This window comes from Ceratocystis lukuohia (genome assembly GCF_044167205.1).
Source record: "Ceratocystis lukuohia strain C4212 chromosome Unknown Supercontig1_pilon, whole genome shotgun sequence".
Lineage (NCBI taxonomy): Eukaryota > Fungi > Ascomycota > Sordariomycetes > Microascales > Ceratocystidaceae > Ceratocystis > Ceratocystis lukuohia.
In genome coordinates, this window is record NW_027263520.1 from 610,389 (window position 1) to 625,514 (window position 15,126).

The 15,126-nt window shown below is 48.8% G+C and overlaps 2 protein-coding genes across 2 annotated transcripts; both read left to right on the forward strand.

Annotated features, from left to right (window-relative positions):
* Window positions 1-5,777: 5,777 nt before the first annotated feature.
* HOO65_010158 (Signaling protein YkoW) lies at window positions 5,778-8,757 on the forward strand (the record flags this gene model as incomplete). The annotated part of the gene is made up of 4 exons (XM_071005390.1): window positions 5,778-5,965; window positions 6,038-6,092; window positions 6,195-6,701; window positions 6,793-8,757. 4 exons carry the CDS (start codon window positions 5,778-5,780, stop codon window positions 8,755-8,757), a joined length of 2,715 nt encoding a protein of 904 aa, XP_070861980.1.
* Window positions 8,758-10,662: 1,905 nt separating this feature from the next.
* Window positions 10,663-14,699, forward strand: HOO65_010159 (Vegetative incompatibility protein HET-E-1; the record flags this gene model as incomplete). The annotated part of the gene is made up of 3 exons (XM_071005293.1): window positions 10,663-11,081; window positions 11,183-12,863; window positions 12,909-14,699. 3 exons carry the CDS (start codon window positions 10,663-10,665, stop codon window positions 14,697-14,699), a joined length of 3,891 nt encoding a protein of 1,296 aa, XP_070861981.1.
* Window positions 14,700-15,126: the final 427 nt, after the last annotated feature.

Below are 15,126 nucleotides of genomic sequence, written 5' to 3' on the forward strand. Positions count from 1 at the left end.
AGTCTCCAACTCCCATCACTCAAGTCTCCCCTGAACTGTTTGTTGTTTGTTACATGACAAGTTATCTACGGGTTCCTGGCATGCTTAACTACGTAAGCTAGTATGATGATTTACATATACAAACGCACAAACACACAAAAGGGACATGTTGAGCACTAATACACCGGAGGAAGCGTACAGGACATTTAAGAAACAGGGCGTATAGATATAGAGCAGTCGTGGACATGAGGCGTGCTAAAGCCGTCATTTTGGGCTGTTTCTAAAGAAGGGTGATGAGCGTTAGTAGGCCCGTTTCATCGCCAGCCACTTGTCAAAGCAAAGTTCATGTAATGTATGTGCCAGTACGTGCATATGTATCGATCTTCTTTGGAGGGGGGGGGTAGGGACACACGGGAAGGCACTTGCATATCCTTTTCCTTGTGAAGAAATGTCAGTGAGCCATTTGCGACGTAGCAGAGAATAAGAGGGCGGAAGAAAGAGGTCAAAGGGAGGAAAACAAGATCCAAGCTGTTATAATCTGTCATATCCTGTCATTTCACTTCTTACCTACAGCTCTCAGTCCCGGAGTCCTGTTATGTCTATGTCCATGCTATCGGTGTCTTACTGCATTGCATGCTTGCATTGACCTCCGCCTCTCGCGGTTATCGTCGACTTGTTGCCACATATTCCTGGAAGCCCTAAAGCTACCGGGGCTGACCCTGCTGTTGGCTAGACAAATATGTAAATCCTACGAGTTGACCCCTTTCCCATGACATCCGTCGTCTTGTGTTGGTCCAGTAAAAAGATCGAGGCGTTTCTAGTCTTGAATCTATGACCTAGCTAAGCCTATAGTTGGATTATCTTGGCATAGTGAAAAAGTGCCAATAACAAAAAGAGGTGATCACTAATATATATTGTGTTATATCGTGCCTGATCTTTTGGAAGGACATCTCATCACTTGTCCGCAACCAAACGTGCAAAGACGTATGGTGTAGTGGCACCTTGTCAAGGCGAGCGTATATTTAAGGGCTAGACTAGGTCTAGGTCCCTATACAGTAGCATGATTCATAGCGACTTGATTATCAAATTTGACAGTCAGCAATGTCAAAGTTTGGACTGTTTTCTCTAGCTTACGTGCTATTTGCATACACATTTTTCTCCTCAGAGCCCTCCGAGTTGAAGCATCCTGGTCTAGTCTTTGAGAATTTGATGCTGTTCCTGTTCAGGGCACAAGTCGCAGGGCGTTCGAGGTCTGAGAGTTCGGTGTGCTTTTTAGAGTCCGTGAACACGCATTTTCTTCTCTTTCGTCCTCAGGTGCGAGTAGCGGCTAGCGCCGTAATGGGGAGAGAAGGAGGAGAGTCAATGCATTCGAAAGAGCTAAAGGGTGGGAAAGAGATGAGGGACAAAGTCATGGATGGAGGGGGTAGAAAGTGAAACTAGCAGTCGGACTCGACAAACACAGACGGATAAGAAGGAACGGAAACGGAGAGACACGGGAAATGCCTTTCACTTTTTGGCTTGAAGCTAACAGAGCTTAGACGCGTTCTGTCCGTCATAATATTACCCGCCTATATTGCAGCTTGACATGCTTTGACACGGGCTGTACCAAAGAAATGCTAGAGACTGCACAGACAGACGTCTTTTTATTTTTATTTTTCTGTAGCTACAAGAAAGAAAGCGTGAAAGAGGAAAGACACTGCTATATTGGGCGGAAGGGGGTAAGGTCACATGTCATATGGGGTTGCATAGCCATTCGCTCATTTATTTTGCCGAGCTTTGGCGCGCTGAAAGAAAACAAGCTGGGTTGGCGTCTGTTGCTGGCAGAAAGGGGAGGAGGACTTATTGGTACTATTGGTTATAGAGAAAACGAATCTGTAAAATTGCGCGTGAAGAATAAACGATACAAGGTCCAAGGTTTTGCCCAAATCGAGAAACCATGAGCTAGGAAGAAGGCTGTAGTGTTATATTGCCAAGAGAAGGAAGATAGATGTATGGGAAGGGGAAGGGACGAAAGGAAAAGAATGATACTAATGGAAGAGGATTGAATACAAAAGAATAAACGAAAAAAAGAAGGGCTGAAGGAGCTCATAAGGACATAAGAAAAAAAGCGGAATTACCTACCACGCGGTTGTAAGTGGGTGGGTGCCAGGTGTTGCTGTGTTAATGCAAATGCTACGAATACATATTGCCATGTACCCAAGGGAAGCACAGATCATGGAAACGCCCAAGCAAGCCATGGGCGTGTTTGGCAGGGCGAATCAGCTCGCAACTCACTCCAGAAGCTTGGGATGGACTTGGCAACGAGGGTGATTACAATGCTAATGCTGATGTATTTCCAGGTAACATGATACATAGCACAGCACATGCTTGACTTGATTTCTAGAACACAGGTTTTGTCTTAGTGCGGAAGGCAAGGCAGGAACAGGACTCGGGAAAAGGGAAAAGGGCAAGAACTTGATGACTCGATAGCTTAAAAACCATGCAACTACCTAACTGGAAGAAAAGGCCAAGCAACGACTACACGTGCTTGTGAAACATTATAGCTATCGACTAAATTCAGATTCAAATTGTATGGACAATCTTTTTTTTATCTTTTTTTTTATCCTCACAGTAACTGTCGGCCGGACGAAGCGGAGGGCATTTTGTGATGCTATCGCAAAAAGGGAATAAAAACGACACTTGAGTGAAAAAGGGGAGGGAGGGCTAAACTAGGCTGGCACTAGATAAAAACACGCATGCTCACATGCACATGAATACAGAGAGCATGGAAAAGGAATGACAGAAAAAAGGGTGCTATTATGGAGGGGAGGAGTAACTCTGCAACAAAAAGAAAACAAATGGCCTGACACGGCATGGGAAAAAGAAAAGAAAGAACGAAATGGCTAGACTGGCAAGGCAAGGGAGATGGAGTCGTCAGATGATGCAGCTGGGAGATAAGACCAAAGCCAGAGCAGATACTGGGTTAGGATAAAGCCGTTGCATGCGAAGAGAGATTCAAACTGTTTGCCACACAGAAGCAAAGAAAGGGAGGGAAAACAATGGAGTTTCCTGAAAAAGCGAGAGGATGCAAAATAAAAAAGGAAGCATGGAAGAGGAAACGCGAGGCCGGGCAAGAGTCTACTGTAAGGGGGACGAGTATCACAGGACCGACATAAAAGACATAAAAAGTTTAACAAGCATAAATCTGGAATCTTGGACTTACAAATGGATTGACAAGCAGTAGCGGCCCGCTGGTAAGACGTCGGACACGGCAATTATATCCATGACATAGAGCGCCGACCGACCGACCGACTGACTGACTGATAGATATTATTTTTAGTTGTACGTTCGCCTTCGTTTGCATCTTGATGCCAACATAAAATCCATACACCTTATTTCCGTTCTCTCCTTTGAGAGGGGACAGCACAATTTTTTAGACGCCGGACGGTTGCATTCAACCCTGCTACAGTGGCATTGTCTACCTTATTTGCTGGGCACTGCAAGAGCTGAATGGGCCTGATAATGATAATTGCTACTGGGAAAGAGAAAATAGAGCGAGGATAGTATCCAGTGACAAGACAAGTCATGTCACAGACTCAAAGCTGAACTTCTCAAAAATGATATGGAGGGAGAAATTACAGGAAGAACAAACAGGTCATAATACGCAAAGGAGGGGAACGAGGACGAGGACGAGGACTAGGACTAGGACTAGGAGCTGACAAGCGAACCATTTATTGTCCTGTTTGGGAAGGTTTTATGAGTGGGCACCAAGGGAGACGAATGAAATGTACACAATACAGGATACTTATTATGTTTTCTTTTCTCTCGTTTGAAAGTTTGGTTTGCTGGTAAGCAGGAAGGATGCTCCGTGTGGCCGGTGTTATCCATCATGAGATATACATGAACCTAGGGAGGAAGAAAAAGGGAAAAGGTAGGGAGAACGAGAGTAGAAGGAAGAGAGAGGAGCAGGTGGGCTTCAAATTTTTTACTTTTTTTCTTCTTCTTACAGCATTGGCTTGGCCACCTTACCCCTGACCGGAAAGGGAGCAAACAAACAACGCCAACGCCAACTCCAAACAGGACACAATAGTAATAGAAGAGGGGGAAAAGATACGCGTCTGGGTTTGAAGGCCTTGATGTGATGAAGAAACGAGATGCGAACTGGCGTTAGTCAAGATGCTTAGCCTGCCTAAAAACCAAGCCCCCAACCATTCTAGCTGTATAGAGCCAGAGGAAGCTAGACGACAAACTCATCGAGGACAGCACGTGGAAACAGTAGTAGTGTGCTCCGGTTGTGTAAAGGAACATGGGATCTAGACCAGGGATATCGTGGGGTGAAAACGAACCCCTTCTCCCGGTGTTGGACTAGTATAATTTTGTTCTTGGGAAAGTCTTGCCCCTCCCTTGCTAGAGACACTCCTTTTTAGCTTGATGACCCGTCCGTCACAACTTGGGGCCTTGACGGCATGTCAGTGTACTGAGCTAGCCTGTCTGTGAGCTTCCTTTTCTTGTCTGTCTAAGGGGCGGGCCTGAACAAATTCAGGTCCAAGCACCAGCAGCAAGCGCAAGCACAAACACAAGCCACCAACTATAACAGTGCAAGCCCCCGGCCTGCTTTGTTCTGTTATTCACAGCTGAAGGTCCTCGGACAAACCATCCTTGTCTGCGTTTAGTTTTAACCTAGTAGCCCCAGGAACCCTGCTCTTACTCAACTGTGCTAATTCTGGGCGATTTGGGCGTAGGGATCCGTCGTTGTTTTCTTGTCTCCCTTTCTCTTCCCTCCCAAGTTACGGCATGTATCTATCTCTATGTCTGTATGTATGTACATACGTACGTACGGAGAAGGAGACGCTGAGGTATAGTCTCGACCGCCTTCTTTTTTCTCCCTAGACCGACCGGTTGTCTTTCTCTATCTCGATCTAGATTTATTTTTTGGGGGGTGCCTCTGTGATATGGTGACAAAGTTCTCCCTTTGACGCAGGAGGCTTTGGGAGACGATGGGATGGGGCAGGATACGAGTCAAAAACAGGATATAAGAGAGGAGCAGGAGAAGAATAAAAAGGAATGCTTCGTTAGAAAATGGGCAAAAAAAAGGAAAAAAAGAAGAAAAAAAACAGAGTGAAGCCCTCCTTCTCCTCTCTTCTCTCCCACCCCTTGCTTTCCCCCATCCTCGCTCTTCTCGTCTAGATGCTAGTGCTAAGTAGACCAAAAAAGCTTGGCCTTTGCCTTTTCTTGCAAGTAGCGTCTTCTCTCCCCCCTCAAAAGGATCTGCACCTGCTTCTATCTACATATATCAGCCATGTCGCCGGGCCTCCCATCTCTGATTTTCCTCGCACCCCTCCTTCACTGCGTAGTCTTCTCTTGAGGCCGATTCTCTTTGTCTGTTTGGCTCGGCCCTTTCTCTGCCTGCACACACGCTCTTTGGTGCGGCAGCTGTTTCTTTCCTGTACTCTTCCTTCCTATTCCTCATTCATTTGAGCGTTTACCCAGCTCGTTTTTGGCCCGAGGCAGCTTGTTTCTACGCCTTCTTATGCTCGCCCTCCCTCTTTCTATTGCACCGGCCTGAGAGACGATACCACGACTGCTCTTGCTTCTCTACTTCTTCCTCCTACTACGTCTTGCTTCTGCTTCTATCTGACTCTTTATAAGAGCCTCTTACGCTTAATTTGTCCGGCTTTGACCCGGAATCTTAGGGAGCGGTCTTCTACTAGCTAGACAGACCTCCGTCTCCCTCTACTCCCTTTTCTTGCTTCATTACTGCGCTTTCCTTGATTTGGAATTCTCTCCTCTCAGTTTATCTTGTCCAGCTCATAGCTACGATGGATTCTCATGCGCTTGTCAAGATGGCCGTGAATACTGACTTGTTCAGCGAGTGGAATGGGCAGATCGTACCGCGGACTTTCAATGCTGGTCTAGTTGTGCTTAGCTATTGTGTTAGCTTTATCGGCTCACTGTGCACTCTAGAGCTGATTAACAGACGGACATCACCTAAGGGCCTCAGTAACCAGTAAGTCATGATTCTCTATGGTGTTGACATCGTGGTTTATGGATACTAATATGTGTATCTGCTCTCGCATAGTCTTCTTCTTTTTAGTGCTGCTGTAACTATGGGCGGTATCTCCATCTGGTCAATGGTAAGCGTCTTTGGTTGCTGACGATACAGCCTCCGCCCCCCCCTGCCTGCCTTGCTCTCTGTTTTGGAGCCTTTCTACTAACGCCTGGCTTCCCTATTCTAGCACTATGTCGGAAACCGTGCCATACAGCTTCTCAACGGTGAAAACTACTTGCAAATTGCCTACTCGTCTGGATTCACCGCCCTCTCCTTCTTTGTGCCCGTTATTGTGCTCCTGCCGGCCTTTGTCGCTGCAGGCAGTAACACCGCCGTTTCATGGTGGCGAGTTACTATTGGTGGCTCACTGGCTGGTGCTGCTGTATGTGGTATGCATTACCTTGGAAACAACTCTATCAGCAACTACTCGTGCATATATTCCCTACCTCATGTCATTGGCAGTGTCGTCATTGCCATTGTGGCCAGCAATATCGCCTTGGCCACCTTCTTTATGTACCGTGCTGCATGGACGCAGGCTTGGTGGAAACGGGTTATCAGTGCTCTGTTGCTGGCTGGCGGTGTTTCGGGCATGCATTGGGTTGCTTCTACTGGCACACAGTATCGCCTGGTCCACCTGAAGCAGACTAGCAACGCAATGTCTCGCAATGTGACTGCTATCATGGTCATCTGCTTGGTAAGTTGTTCCTAATTAAGCCTTTCCCTATTTTCCATCCTTTCCTGTCATGTCACCTGTCATATACTAACGTAATTTCTTGTTTACTTAGAGTGTTGGTGCCTGTCTATTTATTGCTGCTTCATCTATCTACACTGCTCGCATGGTTCGTCGCTATGCTACCAAGGCCAAGCAGGTCACTCTTGCTGCTGGCCTGTTTGACAAGCATGGCCGTGTTCTAGTGACCCGCGAGGGTCTACTGCCCATTGAGACCATCACGGACAGCTTCCCTGAACGTACCTCTTCTGACTCGCTGACCGAGGCTCATCCGTTGTTTCACTGGATGTTCCAGGCCTCGCGCAACTGGGGTGTCATTGCCCCTTTAGTGCGGAACACTGCTACCCATTTGAGTCTCTTGCCATCATACAGCTACGATACCATCGATGGTGAGATCAAGCTAGTAAACTCGCATGGGGAGGCCATTGAAAAGTACGATGTTGTGTTTAAGGAGATGTTTAGTGTTGCCGCTGCCGCGCTAGCTGAGAGACTCAAGACACCCATGACCTCGCTTGGCGTGCTTTGGGACCACATTATCCCCACAGGCATCTCCCACAACTCCCGTGGCCAGGCGAGCGACTACGAAAAGGCTGACGTACGCCGCTCTTATGGCCACGGTAGCCTGATGTTCTTGGTGCGCTCCATCGATAATGAACGTGATGCTGCCGACTTCCAGGCTGCTGGCTACCGCTTTGCAGAGCCCCATCAGGTCAGTAGCATTATTGCTAGCAGTCTGCGCCTGAAGCCGTCAGATGTTGAGTCTGGCCTTCATGATATGGCGCGTTATGGGCGCGAACCGCGCGAGCTGGTCCCTGGCGTACACCTTGGCTTCTTTGGTGTACGTGCGCGTGTGTCTTCGCAAGGCTTCGAGGTCCTTGTCCGCTCGACTACTCGCAACATGCTACCTAGTGTGATGCTACCCTTGGAACGCCTGGACTCGGAGCAGCTTGATTTCTTAGCCCGCTTTGATCGGACAAGCACGACAGCCATGTTGCGCATGCTGCAGAATGTCACAGGCAACAAGCTTACGGCTCGCCAGAACGCTTTTTCCAACATGCTAGTTGATGCCTTAACCTCCCTACGAGGCCAGCTCGAACCTGGTGTGTTTGACCAGGCAATGCTTATTTGCAAGCCTATTGAGCTACCGTGCATGTCCGCCAGCCCAGGATCTAGCCACGGCTCTCGCCCCAGCGTGGTCAGCGACAGTAAGATGGACGGAGGTGAAAGTGCTGCACCGATTCCTATGCAAATGTGCCAGATGATCTGCCTGCGCACTGTCATTCCTATCCATCAACCTGCTGTCACGCCATCAGTTAATTTTATCCCTCTCAACTTCTTCAAGCTCCACCAGCTCATGTTCACTGGCTCCGCCTATCACCTTGCCTTCTCCCGTGGAGTGCACCGCGACATTGCCCCTGTGGTGAATAGCACAGAGGTAGCTGTTGCCTTGCACAAACCAAATGGAGATGTCAGATGCCCCAAAGCACGAGCTAAGCGCTTCCTCAAGAGAACTCTGAAGGGGGGGACAGTTGACGGCGATGGAAACCCTGTGCCAACGACTCTTTACCGCACCAAGACCAGCGATGGAACCAGCAACCGGTCTTCGTCTACACTCAAGTTGTGGCCTGGGCGACACTCAACTGACCAGGGCGATATGACCATGAACGGTGCTGAGCCTGGCGATCGCCATGTGGGCAACAGTGCTGCCGGCTTTGGCGGCATCATGGTTTCGCAGGAGGTCACGGTGCAGGTTGGCACGGAGCCCAGCGGTGACGATAAGAATGCCACAACAGTGGTGCACAGCGCCAACGGACTGCATTCTGTGGCCGGAATTCCGCTGATTGGCGAAGCTTCGTCGCCGGCATTGCTGGAAGCTCTCGGTGGCGGGATCGAGCTAAAGAACATGCAGCACAGCGTTGGCCACATGGGATCGAAGGTGATTTCATCTCGTGGCGACAAGCTTGGTGACGTGCGCACATATGTCGACGATCTCTTTGCAATCTGCATTGGTGAGCGGTAAAAACGACGTATGTTAATTTTTGATTCTTCTCCTTCGTTTCATTCTCTTCTATACTGTACATATTATCTGTCCTTTTTTTTCTTTTCTTTTCTGGAATAATGTTTGTCTATGTATTTCTTATGATGATGGCGGTTCTCTGGGTGGCTGGCTCGACTATTTTATTCAAATATCCTTTTTATTTCTTTTTTTTTTATCTTATTCTTTGGCTCCCTGTTCAGTAACTACCAAAAGTAACAGCGAAATCTCGTGTAACCTTGAAAATTGCACAGCTTAGTCATCACGGCAGTCCATTTATCTGCCCATCCATAACTTTGGACCTACGGGCCAAAGTCTTCAGCTTGCAATTCTCCATTGTCCGGGCTTTTTTATTCGAAAGGACATGGTGTTCCCAGAAGCACTGATACCCGTAGCGCCTGATTGGACCATGATCAGCAGCAAGGCCTGGTCAGAGTTGCGGGGCTAGCAGACGCCAGTGCTGAAATCTTGCGTATTTGCTACGTACAGTTCATTACCGTAGGTTGCACAAGGTGTACATGGCGCCCTCTCTTTGTCCCTTATTGCTTTGAAAGAAAAGAAAAGACAAATCATTGACACCAAGAATCTCTTCTGAAGTAGCGTACTGCAGCTACGGCTATGCTACCGGCATGTGCCGTGGTGGAGAACCTTGACTGTTGATTTTTGCAAGTCAATCCTTCTGCCTTCTGTCTGTGGCGTTAACTTGGCATGTGGGTTGAGGCCGAATTTGATAGATGGTTCATTATCGATACAGAGATCGCACGCCCGCTAGGCCATACGTAATGCGCGATAGCTTTTACATCAGACAAAAGAGTAGGCGCTGGTGCTATCTTTCTTCTTCTTTCCTTTTCTTACATGCTGCCGTGCTAGCTCCCTGCATGCTCTATATTCCTCTGGCTTCTATTTTATTCCCTGTCATGCATGGACCTGGGTGGATGAGGCGTGCTTACGAGGCGTGCGCTATGGACAAGCTGGCGCTTTGTGAGTCTCCATCTTGCAGATAGAAGCAAGCAACAATGGACTGCGAGATCAATCTCTATTATGTGCCATTACGTGGGCTTATGAATGCCATCCTCCGTAATCGCCGAATTGGGTACGACCCCGCCCCGTCTGCATGTTGAAACGTCTATTTTTCCTTTCTTTTCTGATTTTGCATGGGTTTGGTTCTTTTGAACGTGGCGTCTTGGTATACATGGGTATACTCTTGTGGCCCAAGCCTGCAAATGAAAAAATACAACATGCACTGAGCGTAGAGGGAAAAGCAAGCCTCTAGGTAACAGCGTCGTTAACGTTAACACTCGATAGTAACATCTCCAGCTGCGCTATTTACAACCATCTTGTTAATCTTCTGAATAAAACTCGAAATGTAAGTCGCATCACAATTGCATTGCGGCTGCAATAGGCTGCAAAGCAATGCACGGTCGTGGAGCTTAACAAATGTAACGTGTTGGCTACAAAACCCTGCGATGCACATGCCGAGCCCCTCCTCTAGGCCCAGGCATGTCTGTCTGATGTGGTAGAGGTAGAGCCCATGAATCGAGCCGCAGTTGGCTTCCCCTCATTCTATTATGTGAGAATATGATACGTCATGCCATCTTTTACAATTATACGAATATTTTCGGGTTTCAAGTCCACGCTGGCTGGCCCCTATGCTCAATGCTCAAGCTCACCAAAGTCCGCGTGTCCATCTCCGTCTCCGCTTCTATTTCTATTTTTGACTCTCAGACTCCCTGATTCTGCACTCTCCTCTTACTATTTATTTCCCTCTTTCCCCTCCTTCTGTCTTCTATTTCACCTCCTCTCTTGCCATCATCTCATGCTCTCCTCTCCTTGCTTAACAAACATAGTCTCCAAGTTTATATAGTCTGCACGCCATCTATCCCCCCCATAATGGAGGCAATTGGCGCTGCCGCAAACGTCATTGCGGTCATAGACCTATCGGTCAAGGTTGCAACTCTCTGCGTCCAGTACGCCAAGGGCGTCAAGAACGCCCGTAATGATATCAATCGACTGCACGACGAAGTCACCGATCTACATAGGATTAGCCAGCATGTACAGGATCTCCTGAACGGTCCTCATAGGAACAAGCTCGAGAGCTCTCAGGTTCTTGATGACGCCTTGATACGAAGTCGCTCCCAGCTCACCGAGTTGCTCCAGGCCCTGGATTATGAGCCGCCCAAAAAATGGCACAAGATGTTCAGCATGCGGACGCTCAAGTGGCCGTTCAAAAGCGAAGATGTCGAGAAGAACATTGGGGAGCTTCGGGAAAACAACCAGACGATATCCTTGGCTCTTCAAATCGACCAGACGTAAGTCGATGTGCCCCCCCCCCCCCCCCCTCTCTCTCCTCACAGTCCTTATTTATTGTGCGATCTATAATCCTTACGCAAAACCCTGCTTCTCACTTTAGTCGAATTATCTCCAACGTCGACAACAATGTTGAGCAGATTGGCCAAGACATCACTCAGGTTGGCCAGACTCTCTTCACTCTAGACCAAAAGAATGTGCTGAGCAAGCTCCCTATCGCTCCTGGAGCATCGTTTGACTCGCACGAAGAAGAATACAACCCGACCTGTCTTGAAACCACACGTGTTGAGCTTTTGCAAGAAATCAATGACTGGGCCGGAAACCCCGACACCAAGGGTCTCTTGTGGCTGTGCGGCATGGCCGGTACAGGTAAATCTACCATCTCTCGCACTGTTTGCACACAGTTCGACAAGTCTCACAACCTTGGTTCAAGCTTCTTTTTCAAAAGAGGTGAAGCCAATCGTGGCAATCTGTCCAAGTTCTTTACCACCATTGCTTCCCACCTGGCTGCTAAGCATCCCATTATTGCTCCACATATCAAGTCAGCTATTGAGGAAGAGCCAAACATCTTCACCAAGTCGTCGTCCGTGCAGTTCGACAGCCTGATTAAGCAGCCACTTGAGAAAATCTCCCTGCACTCTCAACAGCCGCCCCTCCTGTTTGTGATTGATGCCCTTGACGAATGTGATCTGGACGAGGATGTGCGGCTTGTTGTCAAGCTCTTCTCGTCTTGCACTAACGAAATGCGCGCCAAGATGAAGGTCCTCATCACCAGTAGACCAGACTTGCCAATCCGCCTTGGATTTAGCGATGTCGAAGGATCTTACCAGGATGTTGTTCTCCATGAAATTCCCTCGTCCATTATCAACAGGGATCTCCGCACTTTCTTAGAATATCGCATCAACATGATCAAGGCGGACTACAATAGGTCTGTGCCTCCTCATCGAGCGCTGGAACCTGATTGGCCTGGAGAAGATAATATCCAAACCCTTGTAGAAATGGCCACTCCGCTCTTCATTTTTGCCTCTACCATTTGTCGCTTTCTGTCTGACCGAAAGTGCGGCAATCCCAACAAGCAATTGCACCAAGTCCTTGAGTTCAAGACCGAGAGTCAAGCGTCAAAGCTGGACGCCACCTATCTACCCATCTTGAACAGACTGATCAACGACGACGACTTGTCTACTGAAGAGAGGAATCAGGTGATCAACCGCTTCCGAAAGGTCGTTGGCTCTATCGTTATTCTCGCAAGCCCCCTATCCACGGCTGCTCTTGCAGAGATACTCAATATTCCCAAAGACGACATTGACGACCAACTTGACCTGTTGCACTCGGTCTTGAGCATCCCCATGTCGGACAATCTGCCAGTCCGACTTCTGCATCTGTCTTTCCGAGACTTCTTGGTCAACGTTGACACGCAGAATAAAACGCCTCTTTGGATTGACGAAAAGGGCACGCATGAGGAAATGGCTGCGAACTGCCTAGATGTTATGCACAAATACCTACGTGCAGATATATGTGGCCTCGTAAAGCCAGGAACCGCTCGCGCTTCCGTCAACCCCGAAACAATACAATCCCACATATCATCCGAGTTGCAATATGCTTGCCTGTACTGGGTCTACCACATGAAGGAAGCAGGCATGTATTTCGACGGCGCGAATGGCCATGACAGCAGGGTCTATGAATTTTTGCAAGCCCATTTCCTTCACTGGCTGGAGGCACTGAGCCTCATTGGCAAGATTTCCGATAGTCTAGATATTGTCAAGTCTATGCTGTCGATTCTTCAGGTTAGTTATATCTCCCTTGCCTTGCTCTGTACAGAGACCCCCTAGCTAACCAGCTCTATGCAGCCCACTGGGAATGAGATGCTGCGCGCCTTTCTTCAAGACGCTTCGCGCTTTATCCTTGCCAACCTATCGACACTGAATGCCACACCCCTTCAGATCTACTCTTCGATTCTTATCTTTACGCCGAAGAAGAGCCCAGTCCGACAGTGCTTCGAAAACCAAATCCCAGGTTGGGTATCAGGCCTCCTAGTATTCCAGGACGATTGGCACCAGTATCGCCAAATAATGGAAGGCCATAAGGGCGGTGTGAAATCAGTCGCCTTTTCACATGATGGCAAGCATCTGGCCTCTGCCTCGGTGGACTCAACAGTCCGTCTATGGAACACAAGCGACGGAATCTGCATTCAGGAGCTTAAGGGCCAGACCAAGGCGATAAGTTGTGTGGCATTTTCCCCTGATGGCGAGCTTATTGCCTCATCTTCCGACGATGGCTCAGTCTGGGTCTGGCAAGCTGATGGTAGCGTACTGCACACTATTGTACCTGATGGAGAGGCTGTAGCGTCAGTAGCCTTCTCGCCCGACAGCAAGTTGATAGCATCGGGCTCCTTTGGCGGTCCAGTCACGCTCTGGAACAGAGATGATGGCGTTTGCACACAGGTACTCAGCGGTACAGAGCAGGAAATAACGACATCAGTGGCCTTTTCACCTGACGGCGCGGTTTTGGCCTCTGGCTCGATCAGGGGGAGCGTTAGTCTGTGGAACCCACATGACGGCACTCGTCTCCACGTTCTCAAAGCCCAAGAGGAAAGAATATCGGCGGTAGCCTTTTCGTCTGATAGCAAATACCTTGCCTCATCTTCGCAGGACGGAACGGTGTGTCTTTGGAACGTCGATGGCACTTTGGTGTTAACGCTCAGGGGCCACTTGGGTCCGGTCTCGTCAGTGGCTATCTCTCCTGATCGTAAGCTTATTGCGTCAAGCTCCTACGACACAAAAATCCAGCTCTGGCGTTTTGAGGATGGCACTCGCCTACAGACACTCAAGGGCCATATGGATGATGTAAGCTCATTGGCGTTTTCATATGACAGCGCACTCATTGCCTCTTCCTCGATGGATGGCACTGTTCGGCTTTGGCCCCTTGATGATACCATGTTCCAGCCCAGCGGCGAAACGGACGTGGAGCCATCTGACAGAAAATACATGGTGTTACCACTGGCACCTAAACTGTTGAACAACCTAGATGGTATCTGGGGGGCTGAAGGCCACAGCTCAAGAGTGTCTGCGGTAGCTATTTCGCCCGATGAAACGCTCGTGGCCTCGGGTTCATACGACACTACCGTCCGAGTTTGGCGTAGCGATGATAGTACCTGCGTGCAGGTGTTCAAGGGCGGTGATTCAACGGTAGATTCGGTGGCCTTCTCACCTGACGGCGCCTTTTTGGTCTCGACATACTCGAACGATGAAGTCTTGGTCTGGGATGTGAACACCGGCGCCTGTGTTTATTCTCGGAAAGTAGAGCACGACGATATTCAAAGCGTGAGAATCGATGATTCCGGGGAATCGACAGTGGTGTACGAAGGCGCTCCCCAGCCTGGCTTCAGCAATTCAGATCTTGAGGCTGCCCGCCAGCCTATTGCTCAGTGTGTTAATGATGTTGGAATTAGCTCGGATGGCTGCTGGGTCTTGTGGCAAGACACGCCAATCCTGTGGCTACCTACTCGGTTCCGCAGTTACGAAAGCCACGAAAACTCATCACAGGCTCGTGGCCGTACCGTAGCAATTGGCTGCCGATCTGGAAGGGTGGTCATGTTCAAACTCCGCGACCCAGAATCCTGAAAACCTTGAGGTGCCTTCTTTTGTCACCTGGATGCGGGGTTTGTCAATTCCGGCTTTTGGGGCTTTGTGAAAGGGTGATTGGTTCGTCTTTAGAGTTTAGTTCCAGTAATTTCATTTTCTTCACACATCACACATACCATACACTCTCCAAATGGGTTAGTCTGTTGAAGTAATTTCGCATGTTACGCCCGTTTATATAAGCTTTACATAAAACAGCACATCAGTCGGGCGTATAATGCGCTCCTAATCTCCTCCCCTGAACCTTGTTTGGCTGTCTATGAAGCCTAGCTCCAGCCCAAACAACGTCGCACAGGGCAAAATTAATGTTACACGGTGCAAATACAATTGGCATAGTCTCCTTCCTTTCCTCTTCCTGTCCCCTTCCTGTCCCCTTCCTGTTCCCTTCCTGTTCCCTTCCTTTCCCCCC